The sequence below is a fragment of the Typopeltis vanoorti genome, chromosome 14 (assembly GCF_054136105.1).
Source record: "Typopeltis vanoorti isolate ZY-2024b chromosome 14, IOZ_Tvanoo_1.0, whole genome shotgun sequence".
Lineage (NCBI taxonomy): Eukaryota > Metazoa > Arthropoda > Arachnida > Uropygi > Thelyphonidae > Typopeltis > Typopeltis vanoorti.
This window is the reverse complement of record NC_143562.1, coordinates 112837476-112857433: the sequence shown is the minus strand read 5'-3', so window position 1 is coordinate 112857433 and position 19958 is coordinate 112837476. Positions and strand designations below refer to the sequence as shown.

Here is a 19958-nt window from a genome sequence, read left to right as displayed (position 1 = left end):
TGGTCTAGAGCAGGGGTTCCCAACCCTATGCCCGTGGGCACCATGGTGCCCGTCGACCAATTTGTGTATGACCGCCGCTGTTCAACTGTGTGCCGTATAGTTTGAAATAATCACGCAACAATTCATGGCATGCGTTAATGACACATGACGAGTATTAAACGCATACGATGTAAAGTAGACATGCATTCGAAGTTGTTCATTCCAGTTTAAGAACTGGAATATCATCATATTCTCCTAATTATGAAGCACTGGCCAATGAAATGAAATGCCAAAGATCACACTAACTTACATATATATATTTAAATTTTTATATAATGTAAACTTTTAAGTAATAAAACATTTTATTATAATGTAAACTTTGTATGTATTCATTTAACAAAAGAATTCAAAAAATTTGCTTGAAGAAATAGATGGTACCCGTCGCCCCATCTGTATTTTAGAATGTGCTCTAGGAAACAAAAAGTTTGGGAACCTCTGGTGTAGAGTGTCCTCCTATGGTGAGTCCTTGGAATCCATGAAAGTATTATATAATAATTGCAATCTTATATTGCATCTGCCTGTTTCCATACTTATGGCTGACTTTAATGGACACAGTACTCTTACTGGTTGTTCATACTCCTACTTCACAGAGGCTAGAACATTGAACAAATTCTTGGTGGTAACGACCTCTCTGTTCTTTCTTTCATGTATGTGCTTACTCGTTCTGTGCCCTGCCATTCACTTCTTTTCCTGATACTTCTTACATTGATGATGCTTACCTTAAATTTTGCTGACATTTGGCATGTTCCATTCTCATGGTACTCTTACAACTGGGCAAGCAACACCCAGCAAATGTGACTTTACATCATGTTGTGTCATCGTTGTCTTTTGGTATTAGGTCAGGACAGAATACAGTTTGGTTAGCTATATTCCAAACTTCTAGTCTATCCTTATTCATTCCATATTGTGTGGATCATGAGAAGATGACAAAACATTTGGCCATTGCTTTAAAAGGCCATGTGTAGGTTTCCTCCCAGTCTTTTAACTTTGACCCTTACAACCCATCATAATACATTGTACCTAATGTTTGGTTAAACTGTTTGATTAGTATTAACTTATTTTATTCATAAAAAGCATTAGAAAACAAGTTTTGATTGCCAGAAGCAGTTATAGAAATACATCTATAGCTCATTGCCTCAGCCTATGCAAATTAATCTTGCAATTCCTCCCATCCCCAGCTGATAAACAGTGGTCATCCTATTACAAATATGAATTCAACATGCTAAAAATTGAATATTTGCAGTTGTCAATTTTTAAAGCCATTAGTCAATCAAAAGATAGTAATATTGAATGTGCAACTCTAATGACTTCAAATATTAGAAGTTAGGGTCAGGAAAGCACTGGAACTATGTTATTCACTTTGCTTTCATGTGGCGTTTTTATTATTATTATTATTAATCGAGACAGATTTAATTTTCAATCCTATTCTCATGTGAATAACAGGAAAATGTTGGCTTATAAATCCAAATCACTATTGGCAATGAATTAGCCATTCAGCATATTGTAATTTTTCATACCCATTTCTATTTAACAGGGCTCGGCAATGAATAGCAATACTCCTAGTCTACTTAACAGTGTTACTATAGGTGGCCATGCTTCTAGTCTCAGCAGTATTAGTAGTCTGAGTCCTGCTTTGGTTCAAAAAATTCTGCAGCAGCAGCAACAGCAGCAAGCCCAACCATTTACACCTGTAAGTAATAATGGTTTCACCTTCTTAGATTATGTATTAATTTAAATATTTTGATTGAACATATATTATTATAGAAATATTGTCTTCTTTCCACCAAACTAATTAGAAACTGTTCAGCTTACTACCTTTTGGATAATACTTTATACTGATCTATATTTATAGCTACATTTTTATTATTAACATGAATATACCCAAGTGACTTTTTTTTTTTCACCCTAACTCAGGAAAGCACTGTAACTATGTTATTCACTTTGCTTTCGTGTGGCGTTTTTTTATTATTATTATTATTATTAATCGAGACAGATTTAATTTTCACTCCTATTCTCATGTGAATGACGGGAAAATGTTGGCTTATAAATCCAAATCACTATTGGCAATGAATTAGCCATTCAGCATATTGTAATTTTTCATACCCATTTCTATTTAACAGGGCTCAGCAATGAATAGCAATACTCCTAATCTACTAAACAGTGTTACTATAGGTAACATTGTTAAGTAGACTAGGAGTATATCTTGTCTACTTAACATAACCTAGCAATATACTAGGAACCATTTCATCTGATAATGAGGACCATCATTGGATTGATAGGGCTAATTCCATGAAAAGTGCTTGGTGCTTTTGCAGAAGTATTGTTGCCACAAAAGAAAGTATGGTTTCATAAGAAAAATATAAAAGAAGGCTGGTTGAATACAGCTACTTTATTTAGAAGCCAAAAGGAAAACCAAAGGCACAGATCTCAGCAGGAAACTATATATGCCCTCAACAACCTTGTAGGAAATCAAACATGCCCTCAAACACAATGAAATACAGCCAATTTGCTTATTTCAGGGCAAGAACATGAAACCAAAGCATAGAACTTATTAAAACCAAATATACCTCTCTCTCTCTCTCTCTCTCTCTCTCTCTCTCTCTCTCTCTCACACACACACACACACACACAACCACAAAGCATTTGAGAATGCATTTGATTTCTGTGCACACACTGTGCTTTTCCTTCCACATCTGATATTGCTGCTTTATCTCTTTTTTTGTGATGCCGTGAAGATTTGTTTTTTATTTTAGTTTAATGACCAGAAGAATTGTAAAATTTCATTTCTTGATATATATCCTATGGAGTATATAAGATACTGTGGCATTACTTCATAATTAAGTTATATTATTATTGGCATGCTATATTAATATCCTTTTTCATCTTTCTTCTTCTGTTAGGCTTAGTTGCTTGTTATGACCAAGTAACTTGGTTTCTTAAAAACCTGATTACTGCTTATGATAGTACACTTAATCTTGTCTGTATTATCTGCTAAAGTGTATGCTCTTCTGGATGGTTTCCTGTTTTTATGGGTTGAAGGACCTCAGTTTAAATCTTGTTTAGAATGCAAAGAACCTCTATCAAACTAGCAAATACACCTCCATGTGAAAAGCTCTGATAAAGGTTTTTTACATCCCAGACAGGATTCAAATCCAGTTCTTTCCAACCTAATCATTGATACCAACAGAGTTATAGGGGCTCATTTATGTTAAGATTAGTGTGTTTATGTCCACTATCTTGCAGTATTTTCAGATCTTGCATTTTTGCCTTCTCTCCCTTCCCCCCACATAAAAAAAAAAAACACTTTTCCACACTCATTCTGTTTAAATGCCTATATCACTTTAGATTAACTTTGCTCAGAAATTCAATTCTATTGATGTCATATTCTACATTATATTGCTATTTTTAATGATTCTTCCAATTAATATCTTTTAATTCCCTTATCTTTCCTCAGACTTCTCATATTTGTTATCTCTAGCCTAATTCTAATTAATGACTTTGGTCCAAGCCAATACTGAAGTCTAAATTACCATTAGTTTGAACACTGTTTTATATACGATGAGTTTGTTTGGGTTAATTTTTCTCCTCCTTCACATAAATTTGTTCAACTGGCTCCATGGTATATATTTGATGTCCTTTTGCCATGAATAATTGGAACCAGAAAAACACTGCAGTAAGGGAATTTCATGTTGCTTTCGTAACAATAGTCTGTAGATGGTTCATGGCCTGGTTTGAAAATTCTTTCACCTGAGAATGTATTCTCCTCCTCCTCAACTCTTTTCCATCATTAATGATGAAAATCTGTAAATATTATTATTATTAGACACCTCTAGGGAGTCCAAAGACTCATCGAGGGAAGGTACCTGCTCTACAACTCTGTCTCCGCCACTCAATCCATCATCTGACCAACTACACCAATGCCATCTACTGCCAACCACCACCACTAGTATTTCCAAAGACAATCACAAACAGCCATGCCCACGCCTGGATTCGAACCCTCAGCCTTTTGGCTGGAGAGCGAATACGCTATCCACTCAGCCTGCCAGGTTGGCCAAGTGGTCTCTGAAAAAGTAAGGTCCGATCACTTCTTCCAATCTCACCCCACACCAAACCATACACTTAAGGGGGTGCAATTCACTTTGGTGAATTGTCCCAGGATTTTTCAAACCCCAAATCCTGCAGTTTTGTTTCTTAATGAAGCCATTCAAATGAAAATGTGCTTCATCTGACATTATCAGCTTGTGGATAAATTCAGGATCTCTCCTTGACAATTCTTGAAATCTGTGGGCATAATCTGGTTGCTTCAGCTTTTGCACCAACTGGATTTTATTTGGAAACAGGTTCAAGGTTTTCAGAATACACTGGAGTAACGTCCGAGAGACTCCAACATGTTCAGACTGCCTTTGTGGTGATGTGCTCTGGTCTTCTGCAACACTCTCCCTTACGCACTCAACTGTGGCTTTGTTCCTAACTGAGTACAGTCTGCCTGTTCATGTAAGGTCGCTTTCTAAAACCTGTTCTTCAAAATGACCAATCAAACGTCTAATCATTAATTTGTATGGAGAATCTCTCACGCTGTGATGGTGACAATATGCTCTTTGAGTCAGAAGTATTGATCTTAGTTTTGATAGTAAAATTTCACAATTTGTGTTTGCTGTTCAGTCATGAATTTTTCCATGGTTAATCTCCAAGGTCTTCTTTATAAAATCTATAAAGAAAAAAAAATGATTAACAAAAATTTATTAAAACTTCAGACTCCTCCATGATGTTTGACCCACTTTATACAAGGGTGGTCTGAAAAATTCTTGGCCTCGACCATAGCTGGCAACACTATCGGCAAGATTTTTTTTTGTTCTAAGTTGATACATCTGTTATAAGCATCAATGTGAAATTACAAGCCATTATATCAAGTAGTTGTTTTATACAGCTGTCTATAGCAAAAGTGTTGTCTGTATCCCTTAAAATGAGTATCGTGCGGATATAAAATTCTTTGTAAAAGAAGTTTAACGGCAAAAGAAGTTCATGAAAGTTTATGAGCTGTCGAGTTTAAACGTGGCCGTAGCCTTGAAGATGATCCACATGAAGGACGTCCAAAAAGTGTAACAACACCAGAAATTATTGATCAAGTGCATGATATGGTATTGGATGACTGGCGAGTCAAAGTGTGTGAAATTGCTGAGCCTATAGGCATTTCAAAAGAACATGTAGGATATATTTTACATGAAGAATTGCAAATGAAAAGCTTTGCGCAAGATGGTTGCTGCACTTGCTCACAGCAGATCAAAAACGCACTCGCATGAAAATCTCTGAGCAGTGCTTGGAGCGTTTTAACAAGAGTAAAACTGATTATGTGTGTCAATTTATTATATGAATGAGACTTGGATTCACCAGTACACACACAGAATCCAAACAAATAAGACAAAGTCGGTTCCATCTGCAGGAAAGGTCATATCATTAATGTTTTGGAATGCTAAAGGCATTTTGTTTATTAATTATCTTGAAAAGGGTAAAACAATAATTGGGGAATATTATTCCGATTTTTTAATCAGATTAGACTAGACAAAAAAATTCATGAGAAAAGACCTGGTTTGCAGAAGAAAAAATTCATCTTTCATCAGGACAATACACCTGCCCCAAAAGTGTTTTGGCAATGGGAAAATTAAAGGATCTGGACTATGAATTGTTGGAACATCCATCCTATTTCCCAGATTTGGCTCTCTCTGACTTCTATCTCTTCCCAAAACTAAAACTCTTCCTCACTGGTCAACGTTTTTCTTCGAATCAAGAAGTGATTGCAGCTGTAGAGGGGTATTTTGCAGATCTTACTGAGAACCACTACAGGGATGGGATAATGGTGCTGGAGTATCGCTGGAATAAATGTCTTAAGAGAGAGAGATTATGTTGAAAAATAAAAATAATTTTGAAATAATAAATTAGTTTTTTTATGCCGAGAACTTTTCAGACCATGCTCGTTTAAGTCAGCTGAGAGAAATAAATCTGTTTTTTTTTTGTCTCTACGTGGTCTACATATGGATACAGAGTGTTCCCGTTAAGTAATGAAGATTGGTTATTTTACAGTACAGCCCTTTGAATAAATGTAAACATGTTTATAGTTTTGACTGCTAGAATGTGTTGTAATTACTGGTGCAACTTTTGAGTCGGGCGATGCAGCAGTTTTCCTGTGGCAACTGTTGAAGTAAGAGTGTGTGAGTGGAGCATCTCAGAAGTTGCATCATGGAGCACAGAGCTGTGGTAAAATTTTACTGTAAATTAGGAAAACTGCTACAGAAGTGTACCAAGACCTTTAAAAAAAAAAGTTTAGAGCAATGACTGTCTAGTTGTTCACAGGTGTTCTGCTGGTTTTCTATATTTAAAGTGGGAAGTGAGTCCCTGGAGGATGAACCATACTGTAGAATGCCAGTTTCTGCACAGACAAATGAAACTGTGATGAAAGCTAGGGGAATTGTTGCCCATGATAGATAAATAACCACTAAGCTACTCACTGTACAGCTTGGTGTTGGTAAGGAAATGGCCAAATGACATTACACACACACCAACATAATTTCCTGCTCACTTTCTATAATATTTTAAGTTCTTTAACTAGGGGAATAGAGAGAGATTTCTTCAAAATATCCATCTTCTTTTTGTGTTATGCTCAGTGACCTGTCACAGCTAAGTGATCTGATATCCTCAAAATATGATTACTGTGTTAGATAGGACAGTTAGTCTGTAGTGAGTGCTAAATCTGTGAAAATGACAAATGTTATTTTGGTCAGTTTGTCTGTTTTGTGGGATGAAAAACTCCACTTTCCAGGAGGGGGGGGGACCCTTCCACCAGTATGAAACCAACTAATTCACCTTTCCTTGAAAAGCCCTGATAAAGGATTTTCCTATACGGGATTTGAACCTAACTCTTTACAGTCAAATAGTATTGTGGATACTGACTGAGCTACAGAAGCTCATTTTCTTCAAAATATTTATTGAAAAATTTAGAAAAATTCATAATTTATGTAAATTCAACCCACAAAATGTTGCAAATCTGTTGAGCAGTCATTCTTTAGCTGGGCTAATGACCAGATAATTTGGAAACTTTCTCTCTCTCTCTCTCTCTGGATTTTAAACATGAACTTAACTTTCCTCTTTAATCATCTAATGTGTAGGGTGATAGTCTCACATCTGCCCAGGCCACAATAGCTAGAAAACTGATGCTCTCTAATTGGCTTATATAACTGAATTGTTACCCTGCTGGCTTGAAGAACAGTACATGCCCTTTGGTTAGGTTATTTAAGATAAATTAACTGCAGATGCAAAATGATTAATACAAAAGCAGTTACAAACCATAATGGAATATGTGGAAGAAATCTCTTATATGAGAGGATGTGCTGAAAAGTGATAATCACCATGAAAGAATTGAGGTAGAACCACGTAACTTGCACATTATTCTACATATTCCCCATGAAGTGTTATACACTTGTTATATGTTATGGTTAGCATATTCGCTCTTCTGCCAAAAGGCCAGATTCGAATCCCGCCATGGGCATGGATGTTTGTGATTGTCTATGAAAATACAGTGGTGATGGTCGGTGGTAGAAGATGAAGATAGTTGCGGTTGGTGGCGATGGAGAGTTGTAGAGTAGGTGCCCTCCCTCGATCAGTCTTTGGACTCCCTGCAAGTGTTACGTAATAATAATAATAATGCTGCATCATTTGCAATCCTCTGAGTAAAAAGTCTTTCCCTTGTTGCACAAACCAATCCTCAGCTGCAAATATGACTTCATCATCTGTGGTAAATTTTGCCATTTTAAATGTTTCTTTAAATTTAGGAATAGGAAATAGTCAGATGGGTAATAAGGTGGGTGAGGGATGTTGAAAACCCAAGTGGTATATTGCCTGTTGGGTTTCAAGAGTACTGTGAGCAGGTACACTGTCCCCAAAAACAACATGCCTCTGCTCAGTTTCCCATGGCGTTTTTCAAAGTAATTCAAAAAAAGGTGAAACTCTTACAGCAGTAAACTGTTCCTGTAAGAGTTTCACCTTTTTTGAATTACTTGGTAAAGATTACACCATCCACATCCCAAAAGACAATGGCAAGAACCTTCCCTGCTAACTTTTGGTTTCGGAACTCCTTTGGCTGTGGAGAATCTTTGTGTTTCCACTCCTTTGACTGTTGTTTGGTCTCTCCTAGTGATGAAGCAATGTTTCATCAACAGTCACAATACAAGCCAAAAAATTGCACCTGATTTCTCAAAATAACCTAAATTCCCTTGATAATACTCGATAATGCTGAGAGCATTCTCTCTATTAACCACTACTTCAGAACTCCTATTATGTTACTGCCATCCTGCTGTTTATTTCTTACTTTTTTCCTTCCAAAAGAGAGGAATATGCACACACACAAATTTACTTCATGTCCTTAATATTGTGTATTAAATTACTTTAATTCTTTATCCTTTCTTTTAGGCTTACACGGTGATCCGAATGCATTTTTGAAAATTATGGAGACAACTACCATGTTTGAATAAAAACTTTAGTTTAATATAACTAAAATCTACATTCGACGTTTCGACCTTTATGTCAAGGTCATCTTCTGGAGCATACAACTATACATAGGAAACAAGCTACACTACAATCAAACTGGTTTGCTAAAGACCCTGACCAACCGCTACAACAATTGTTGGCCTGACCTCTGGTGAGGGGGAAAAAAAAAATTATACATCAATGCTAGAGCCCTATTATTAATGTTATCTGTGGTTGTAAAAATACATTGGGCACAACAAGTATCTATCTATATATATATATATATATATATATATTAACATCATGTACACATTCCAGCCAGTTGGTATGGAATGGTTTCTAATACTAGCTGAGGATTGGCTAGAGTTCTGACTTATACTGGATCTTATATATTAGGTAGGCTGAATGTGCCATCCAGATCCTTGGAATTTTCATGCAATCTTTATTATTGATATTTGGGTGGTTTATCAGGATTTCGTAGGCTTCCTTAAATTTCCTTTTGTACCAGGTTTTTGTGCGGTGTAAAGAACAGGTGCTTTTCCAGTTGATTTGGTGTAAGGTGTTGAGTGCGTAGTCTGAGAGGCCTGCTTCACCATAATGGTTATATTTAATGTGTCATGTGTTCTTTCTTTCATATAGGGATTGTTCGTCCTGTTTCACCAATGTACAGTAAGTTACAGATGCAGCGGATGCAATAAACTCCAGGATGTGCTAATGGGAGGAGAGGATCCTTAGAGGAGCTGAATATGGTTTTAAGTTTAGTGGGTGGTTTAAAGGTGGCATTGAGGTTATAACGTTGTAGGATTCTGTTGATTTTTCCCGATAACCCTTTAATGTATGGGATGGCTATGGTTTTACTGTAATCTAGATTCGTTTTTGTTGTAGTTTTATGGAGTATTTTATTAACAGTATTTTTGTTATAGCCATTATTTATGAATGTGTCGCTGATGATTTTTAGTTCTTGTTTCAGGGCTTGCTGGTTAGAGCAAATTGTCGTAGCTCTGTTTTTAAGGGTGTTAATGACTCCATATTTTTGTAATGGGTGGTGGTATGAATTAGCATGTATGTATTGGCCATGTGTGTGTCGGTTTTCAGTAGACCGTGAAGGACAGACTGCCTGAAGGAAGACGTGTGTCTAGGAACGGGAGCGAATTTTGGTTTTTGATTTCGATGGTGAATTGTATGCGTTCGTGTTGTTTGTTCAGGTGGCTAAGGAATGTGTCTAGTGTTTGTCGCCGGTGCAGTCAGATCGCGAACACGTCGTCAACGTATCTAAGCCAGACTGTCGGTCTTAGCGTGGCGGAATCAAGAGCCCTTTGCTCAAATGTTTCCATGTAGAAGTTAGCGATTGGGGGGAGGGGATAGTGGTGAGCCCATGGCTGTACCTTCTTTTTGTAGGTAGAATTTGTTTTGCCACACGAAGTAACCGGACTGTAGTACATGGGCAAAGAGGGCCGTAATGTCAGGCAGAAATTTTTTCTGTGGTAGGAGAATTGTGTCATTGATGGGGACATTAGTGAAAAGGGCAGAAACATTGAAACTGACTAATAAGTCGTCTTTGTCGAGTGTTATGTTTTTAATTTTGTTTATAAAGTGTTGTGTGTTTTTTATGTAGGAGGGGGAATGACCTACCAACTCCTTGAGTGTTGCCGCTAATTTCTTGGCTAAGTGGTAATTGGGACTGTCTATTCCTTCCATGATTGGTCAAAGTGGCACATTTTGTTTGTGTACTTTCGGAACCCCATATATTCTGGTTTGGCAGGCGTAGTGGGGTTTGAGTTTTTTAACTATATCTGGTGGCCAAGAAGTGATGGACTTGAGTAGTTTCTCTGTTTTATCCTTTATCCTTTTTGTTGGGTTATAATTTACCATTTTATATGCGTTGTTATCGCGACTAGTTGATTCATTTGAAGTACGTATGTTGACCTGTCAAGGACAACAGTGGCATTTATCCGCTTTCGTTATTATTATGTTTTGTTTAGCTTTTAGTGATTTAATTGCTGCTAATTCTGTTTTTGTGATTAACCTATCAAGCCACACCCTGAACATATGCATTGTTATCGCGGCTAGTTGATTCATTTGAAGTACGTATGTTGACCTGTCAAGGACAACAGTGGCATTTATCCGCTTTCGTTATTATTATGTTTTGTTTGGCTTTTAGTGATTTAATTGCTGCTAATTCTGTTTTTGTGATTAACCTATCAAGCCACACCCTGAACAATGGCGAACTTACGCTACTGAATAAAGGACTGAACTACGCAATAGCACCTAAAAAGGTAAACAAATTAGATTTTATCTACCACATTGAAAGAGGCATCAGGTCCCTACCTAACAATATAGCAGAAAAAATACGACTAGAAACTAGTAATGTTCTGAACACTAAGAAAACCATACAGAACAACCTCACCGTACAGAAAAACCACTATCCCCCACAAAAACAGAATTAGCAGCAATTAAATCATTAAAAGCCAAACAAAACATAATAATAACGACAGCGGATAAAGGCAATGCCACTGTTGTCCTTGACAGGTCAACATACATACTTCAAATGAATCAACTAGTAGCGGATAAGAACACATATAAAATGGTAAATTATAACCCAACAAAAAAGATAAAGGATAAAACAGAGAAACTACTCAAGTCCGTGACGGACTGGTGGCCAAGAAGTGACTTCTTGGCCACCAGACACGGTTAAAAAAACCCTAACTCCACTACGCCCCCCCCCCCCAGAATATATGGGTTCCGAAAATACACAAACAAAATGTGCCACTTTGACCAATCGTGGAAGGAATAGACAGTCCCAATTACCACTTAGCCAAGAAATTAGCGGCAACACTCAAGGAGTTGGTAGGTCATTCCCCCTCCTACATAAAAAAACACACAACACTTTATAAAGAAAATTAAAAACCTAACACTCGACAAAGACGACTTATTAGCCAATTTCGATGTTTCTGTCCTTTTCGCTAATGTCCCCATCAGTGACACAATTCTGCTACTACAGAACAAATTTCCGCCCGACATTACGGCCCTCTTTGCCCATGTACTACAGTCCGGTTACTTCGTGTGGCAAAACAAATTCTACCTACAAAAAGAAGGTACAGCTATGGGCTCACCACTATCCCCCCCCAATCGCTAACTTCTACCTGGAAACATTTGAGCAAAGGGCTCTTGATTCTGCCACGCTAAGACCGACAGTCTGGCTTAGATACGTTGACGACGTGTTCGCGATCTGGCCGCACGGGCGACAAACGCTAAACACATTCCTTATCCACCTGAACAAACAACATGAACGCATACAATTTACCATCGAAATCGAAAACCAAAATTCACTCCCGTTCCTAGACACGCTAGTCACACGTCTTCCTTCAGGCAGTCTATCCTTCACAGTCTACCGAAAACTGACACACACTGGCCAATACATGCATGCTAATTCATACCACCACCCATTACAAAAATATGGAGTCATTAACACCCTTAAAAACAGATCTACAACAATTTGCTCTAACCAGCAAGTCCTGAAACAAGAACTAAAAATCATCAGCGACACATTCATAAATAATGGCTATAACAAAAATACTGTTAATAAAATACTCCATAAAACTACAACAAAAACGAATCTAGATTACAGTAAAACCATAGCCATCCCATACATTAAAGGGTTATCGGGAAAAATCAACAGAATCCTACAACATTATAACCTCAATGCCACCTTTAAACCACCCACTAAACTTAAAACCATATTCAGCTCCTCTAAGGATCCTCTCCTCCCATTAGCACATCTTGGAGTCTATTGCATCCGCTGCACCTGTAACTTATCGTACATTGGTGAAACAGGATGGACAATCCCTATATGCAAGAAAGAACACATTAGACACATTAAATATAACCATTATGGTGAAGCAGGCCTCTCAGACTACGCAGTCAACACCTTACACCAAATCAACTGGAAAAGCACCTGTTCTTTACACCACACAAAAACCTGGTACAAAAGGAAATTTAAGGAAGCCTGCGAAATCCTGATAAACCACCCAAATATCAACAACAAAGATAGCATGAAAATTTCAAGGATCTGGATGGCACGCATTCAGCCTACCTAATATATAAGATCCAGCATAAGTCAGGACTCTAGCCAATCCTCAGCTAGTATTAGAAACCATTCCATACCAACTGGCTGGAATGTGTACATGATGTTAATATATGTATATAGATAGATACTTGTTGTTGTTGTGCCCAATGTATTTCTACAACCAACAGCAGATAACACTAATAATAGGACTCTAGCGTTGATGTATTTTTTTTTTCCACCAGAGGTCAGACCAACAATTGTTGTAGCAGTTGGTCACGGTCTTTAACAAACCAGTTTGATTGTAGTGTAGCTTGTTTCCTATGTATGGTCGAAACGTCGAATGTAGATTTTAGTTATGTTAAACTGAATTTTTTATTCAAACACGGTAGTTGTCTCCATAATTTTCAAAAATGCATTTAATTCTTTATATTAACCCTCTCATGCACATGTTCACTGTGGTGGACGGTTACTATTGGTTTTTTAATCACCATTTCAGAAATTCGTGCATGAGAGGGTTAAGCACACATCAGATAAGCTATATTGGATTTATAGTCTGTCAGTTTATAGTCTACAACATTAATTCATTGTTATTTATCAGTACAGTGTACTTAGTTTGAGTGAATAGAGCTAACTCCGAAATCCCTCTTGTGAATTATTTACATTTTCACTATTTTCTATTGACTTCAACTTGTTTAAAGTTACTTTTTTTTTTTTTAAAAGACCAATTTGCCACAGAATCCATTAGGCAATCAAACGGGACGAATGGGTCAGCAAAATTTTCCATCTGCTGCACAACTGAGACACCTAGTTCAACAAATTCAGATGGCTGTGCATGCTGGACATTTAAATCCACAGGTATGTAGTATATATAAACAGTCTTCACATATAAGTTTGCATGGAGATTGTTTTTATCTCTTAATGTTTCAGCTCAAGTGTTTCAATAAACACTTGAAAATTTTTCAGGTATTTATTGGCTATTTTTAGATGAAAGAAAGGTGAAACTTTTCTAATTGCTAATGGCTTTGAAACATCTGCCTCAGCTTGTGTCATTTAAAATTAAATTTTTAATTTAAGTCAGTGCCTCTTTTGTTTTACATCTTTATTTTGCAACCAACAGATTATATGTTTGAATCCCGGTGAGTCATAGTTCCAAAGATCTTTGAGTAATAGATGATTTTCATTGCCTAATTGAGCTCTTGGATGAAATGTTTTTTTGGAATGGTGAATTAAGGAAAAAGAGTGTGCACTATGTGCAAAAGCCATGTATAGTTTACCAGAAATTTATGAAGCTAATAATCCTTAAAGATAGACTATCTTCTCTGATCTACAAGTTGGCATAACATCTAAAATCTAACATCTTTAGATTTGAGAATATTATTTACCTCCTTCACAATATATTTGTTAGGGATATATATATTGATGAATGCCTTCCCCCTGATATTCTGAATTTTTTTAATTGATATTTAGTAGCATGAATTAAAATGTCAGAAAATAGCATTTTAACAAGTGAATTTGGATGCTTTGGGTCCTAACATCTTGTCTTGCCTGGTAAACTGTTTTATGCAGAATCGTTTAAATTAGCCAACCTGGTTTGCAAGTGGTTAACTCATTCCCAACCAACAAATTTCAGGTTTGAATCCTGCTGGTTTTAGATGTTTGTGAGTCTTTAGGTGAAAGATGAATTTTGCCTGGTGTAAGATGACTGTTCTGCTTATTTGAAGCCTGAAGTTACATGTTGGTCTCTAGAACAGAGTTTCTGTATTATATAAATAAATAAAAAAAAAGTAATTTTTTTTTAAGTGTAGCTCTAAAAGGGGAGCTAAAGTGGGGAGTAACGTGATAAAATACCCCCCCCCCATGCACACCTCCATATCCATTAATAGATATATATATATACAGGCTAAATGTATTGCTTAGAACTTCTCATGAATTGATTCTGATACATTCTTGCATAAGATTAATTCCATGCATCCTAGAATTTTGTTTTCCCTTTACTCCTAGAAGTAAAATTTTAATAATTGTCTCTCTAGAAGCCTTTAGCTGTCTTATACTAAAGAAACCAGACAGTTTTTCTAATAAAATAATAAATTTAGTTTAATCCTTTATCCAAGTGTGAGCAAACAAAGTTTGCGCCTGAAAATATCTTCAGGACTGGGGTAAAGTAGTACAACACCAGGCAACTCATACAAAGGTGGACCAAGCTAACATCACTCCTATCTATCTCCCATGATGCAAAACACATCTCCTTGCGGATGTGTATAATGTTGTGCATTAAGGGAAGGGCCACTATCCAGACTAGTTTCAACCTTTATTGAGGTCTCTTCAGTGGGAGCCAGGCCCTTCTTGGAGCTTAACATAAACATACCCTCCACACACACTAAATCTCACTGTCTACAGAAAGAAAACCAACACAGATGTATCAGAATGCTAGTTATCCTCCAAGCACAATCAAAACCTTGATTGCCTAAGCACTTGTAATAGACTCCGCTGATAGCCTGTAAGGAATGCAAGGCTTCTGATCTGATGTCAAGTCCTCATCTTCTCATGATAATTTCCCATTATTAGCTGTCCACCTGGGTATACTAAACTGATAAGGATTGGCTGCTAAGTTGGGACTTAATCAACCAATTTGTATTCTCGTTTGACTTTTCTGTTTCATATGACAGCAAGCCTTAATATTTTTAGTTTTATGGAACTATAGATCATCATCATCAAATTCCTGACATTTACACTCAAGAGGTGTACAGGATATGATAGCACTACACGAAAAATTTACATTATTACTAACTTCCCGGCTACAGTTTTCTTCCAAATCAATCTGTTACCTGTCAAGGCTCCAACATTGTCAGATCTTATATTTTTCTATCTTCTAAGGAAATTTTTACCGTATCAATCTACCTATATCTGGTTCTTGTTCCTGCCAACCTGGCAGAGAACACTTGTTTTGCTAATCTTTCCTCTCCCATTCTGTTTAAGTGACCATACACCTGAGATTAGCTCTGCTAACACATTTCTGGATGCTAACAACGTCAAGTTGTTTCCTAATATCCTAGTTTTTAATACGATATTGCTATTGATGCCATCTGTTCATGCCCCTAATCTTTCTCAGGACTCTCATATCTGCGGTCTGCAGTCCTTGGTGAAGTGGTTTACTTCTGATCCAGCTCTCAGATTCATAAGTTAAAATTGGTTTGAACACTGTCTTGTATACAGCTAAGTTAGTGCTTTGACTAATTTCTCTCTTATTCCATATAAGTTTATTTAGTTGACTTCCTACTATACCAGCTTTGTTGATTCGGTTGTCTATTTCCATATTTAATTTACCATCTTCACTAAAAATTGAGCCTAAGTAGCTGAAATGTTTTACTTGTTCTATAGGTTCTCCATCAAAATACAGTTGATATTTTCAACAATTCTACCCATTTTCATTGTGTTTGTCTTGTTATTGCTGACCTTTATACCATATCTATTACAACAGTTATTCAATTTAGTCAGGGAATCTTGCAAACTTGTAGCAGATTTATTTAGAAATATAACATCATCTGCATAAAGCAAACAGCTGACATTAACATCTCCAATTTTGATATCAGGTTTAATACCACTTTCCTTCATAATGTGATCTATATAGATAATGAATAACAAAGGGGATAATGTACATCTTTGTCTGACATCAGATCTACTCCAATCATCTAAAATTTGTCTCTCTGTCCAGGCCCTCTGAACTATGCAGTGCAGCCACTGTAAGATTTTTATACCTCGATCCTTGAGCATTTCTTTTCGAATAGCATCTATTCCTGCTGCCTGTTCTCATTTGAGGCCTTTGATGGCCTTTTCCACTTCAAGTATGGATATGTATTCCTGATTGCATGTCTGGTCAGCATTTTTTTTATCACTGTGCTGTCATCACTGCTAGTTTCATTTAGAAATTTTTGAAGTAATTATCCATACTTCAAGGATATCTTTTTCTCCAGTTTTCATGTCACCTTTATCATCTCTGATTCCTTTTACAGCACTGTTTCATCCATTTCTGAGCTTCTTCAATAACCTCCAGAATATCTTGCCACCTTCTTGATATCTAGTTTCTATGTTCTTATCAAAGTCTTACCATGACTTTTGTTTAGCTTTCTTACATTTGTCTCTGTATTCTCCAAGAGCACAAGCTGACTTATTTGCCAGTAACTTTTGATGTGCTTTCTTCTTTTCCTTCACTGTCTCTTTAACTTCCTGTGTCCACCATGGAGTTCTGATTTTTCTATCCCAGATAACCTCATCACATGCCTCTCTGGCTGAATCAATCAGTGTTTTCTTCAAGGCTTGCCACTGAATCTCCAAGGTTTGATTCCTGTATATATAGATAAGGTGCCATAAAACCTGAAAATAATACTTTTACAGTTTCCTGTTTCTAAACTATTTTAATAGCCTAAGGATATGATTTGATCACTCTGTGATATTTACTTTCTGTATTCTTATCAAAGTTTTCCATGACTCTTACACACACATAGCTTTCTTCTGTTTTTCTCTGTTCTCTCTAGACACCTGCCAGCAACTTTCGACATGAATGTTTCCTGTGGAATGACTGCCTCTGACTTCTTGAGTGCATCATGAGTCTTACAATTTTCTGTTCTTGCAAACCGCTTCATCACATGCCTGAGTGAATCAGGGTCTCTTCCTTCCTTTCTTCCCAGATTTTACCAATCTCCCAAGCTTTGATAGATGAGCACTATAAAAGCCCTCATCTGTTTTTTTTTTTTTTAAAACAGAATATACTTTAATATAGGAATGTCAAAGAAATTTCTGTATTAGGTTCCAGTTAACATTTATATAGGCATATTTTAAAAGCAGTTAAGAGAAACATGGGAAAGAGCAAGCTTAGTTCATGACAGATTTTTGAGAAATCACTGGAATGTAACAGGATTCTTAATTTTTGTAGATTCTGAAAATGATGACATTCAGTGTTTAAATTCCTTGTGTCCAGTGCATTTGTGAAAAGATATCCAGAAGTCTATAATTTTATAGAATTAATATGACAGTTTGTAACATGACTATGCCATAGAGGTGTATTTGTTTTCTGCCCTCTTCTAAGGACGAGCTTAATCCAATGCAGGAGTGTATGGAATGCCATGTTCTTGTAATCATGTAATACTGTGATTAAACTTGAAGAGCAGATAGTGTCAGCCAAGATCAACACCAAGACTGTATTTATTACTGAGAATCAGAAAAGTCTATTCTTTCACAAGACAATTTTGTGCCAAGTCCATTGCAACAGCAATATCTGTGAAAGCTATAAAACTTCCCAATAAACCAAAGTTAAACAAATGATTGTTCCCCATCCCCTTTCTGGAAAGCAGTATTGTTAGAATCACCAAATAGTTAAATTTTTGAGTTATAGATGTCCATTTATTTTATTTTATTTTTTATTTATTTATTTTTTTTAAAAGCTTCATTAGCCTCTTTGAATTCTAATGGTAAAACAGACTTGAGATCAGTTTGAACTTCACATGTCTTGCCTCACTAGGGAATTTGATTTACTATTATGTTCTGTGTTTGTAAATATTTCCTGATTTATCAGAAGATGGCCAGGATGTTTGGTTGAAAATGAGTTCTATAAGTTTTTATGATTAAATATTACTCATTATAAATTTGATATAGTGATATTCTGGTATTGTTGCTTCAGTTTTCAGAAGAGAAACGTTGATTGAGGCCAGGTGTGTGGTGGTGATTCAAGACTAAGAATTCTTAATGTACTTTTTTTTTCTTTTTTATCCCACACACGAGAGGTATGAGACCTCATCACATCACTGTTATAATTCAGAGGCATGTAGTAGCAGAATTGTATACTTCTGTATAAATGTGTGTGTGGGGGGGAGATAGTGAATACAGTTCACATTATTCAAACTGGTTTGAATACTGTGTGCTGCCACATTGGTTGATTTCTCTCTTGTTCCATATATACTGTACAAATCAGCAGGATTCCTTAACCTAAATAGAATAACCTGCTGTAACAAATTTGACTTGAAAATCAGCAGTAAATAGGCAAAAACTATGAATATAGGTGGGAACATTGAAACTATGGGTGCATTGTCAGCTATTTAAGCACAGTTTTTAGTGAAGATGGCAAATTAAATAATGGAATAGGCAACAGAATTAGCAAAGCTTGTATGGTTGGGAGTTACATGTATAAATTGGTGAATGCTAAATCTATAAATGTGTTCAAATTCATAGGTCTGATAGCTAGGTTAGAAAATAAAAAGTTCATTAAAGGCTGGAAGCTACAGATACAAGAGTTTCCAGAAAAATTAAGAGAGTACATGGCATCTATGCACAATCATATTAAAAATGAAAATATTTGGAAGGAACTCGACATTGCTGACATTAAGAAATGTGTGAGTAGTGCTAATCTCTGCTGGTATGGTCAGTTAAACAGATTGGGAGAGGGAGGTTAGCAAAAGAGGTGTTTGATGCTAGGATGACACTAAAATGATCCAGAGGAGGGTCAAGATCTAGGTTGATTGATGTAGTAGTACCCTTAGAAGACCAAAATACACTGCTTAGAAAGAAGTCAACGGACACCCCATAAACAAGTTGCATTGTATCACATAATGAGTCACATGTTTGTAAGAAGGGTGAGGTCTCCAAGAAAGATTGATCTCATTGCTTGGATAATTAGACTGTGTGAAATGAACTTTCAGAGATAAATGAGTGTTCAACATGGTGTTGTGTCGTATCCTATCCTTATGTGCCCTTTCTTATCTCTATTACACTACTGGCCGAATCCCTGATAAGAGTGAAGCTGTTGTTTTGTGAGACAAAGAATTGCAAATGGCGGGTACCAATTTCTTTGTCTCAGCACTGGTTCTATCTCCTTTTTCAAATTCAGAGAAAATTTATTTGTATACGCTGTGCCAACCTGAATACTAGGATATACTAAAAAGTAGGACCAAGGAGTTAGAAACCAGTCAGCGTTCACTCTTCTCAGCTATAAATTTACAACTTGCAGTCATGACCTTATATTATATAGTTTCCCGCCCTTTTGTGGTTCGTTAAAGTGCAGTAGGATGAAGTACAGGCAAAACAACATTCACATTAAAACAAAACATTTTAATAACAGTTAGAATTCATATATTACACTGAGATACACTTAAGTAATCATTCAACTAAATTTTATATACATCATTAACACTCGTGCATACAGTTAATTATCCCCTTTCATGAATTTCTATCTTAGAAATATAAATACTAACATTTAATCACTTAGTCTCAATTTTCTACTCTAATCACTTAAATTTTACTCTTAATGCTTGTCAAATTCCATTCATAATTCTCTTTAACAATCCTA

At 36.3% G+C, this 19958-nt stretch overlaps 1 protein-coding gene across 6 annotated transcripts in view; it reads left to right on the top strand.

Moving 5' to 3' along the window:
- The window catches only part of LOC150099843 (protein Gawky-like), a 580239-nt gene that overhangs the window by 485496 nt on the left and 74785 nt on the right, over positions 1–19958 (top strand). For all 6 annotated transcript variants that reach the window (XM_090404074.1, XM_090404072.1, XM_090404073.1 and 3 more), the window contains 2 exons: positions 1574–1729; positions 13343–13477. In XM_090404074.1, the coding sequence (XP_090260200.1) occupies positions 1574–1729; positions 13343–13477 (291 nt within the window). The remainder of the gene's footprint in view (positions 1–1573; positions 1730–13342; positions 13478–19958) is intronic.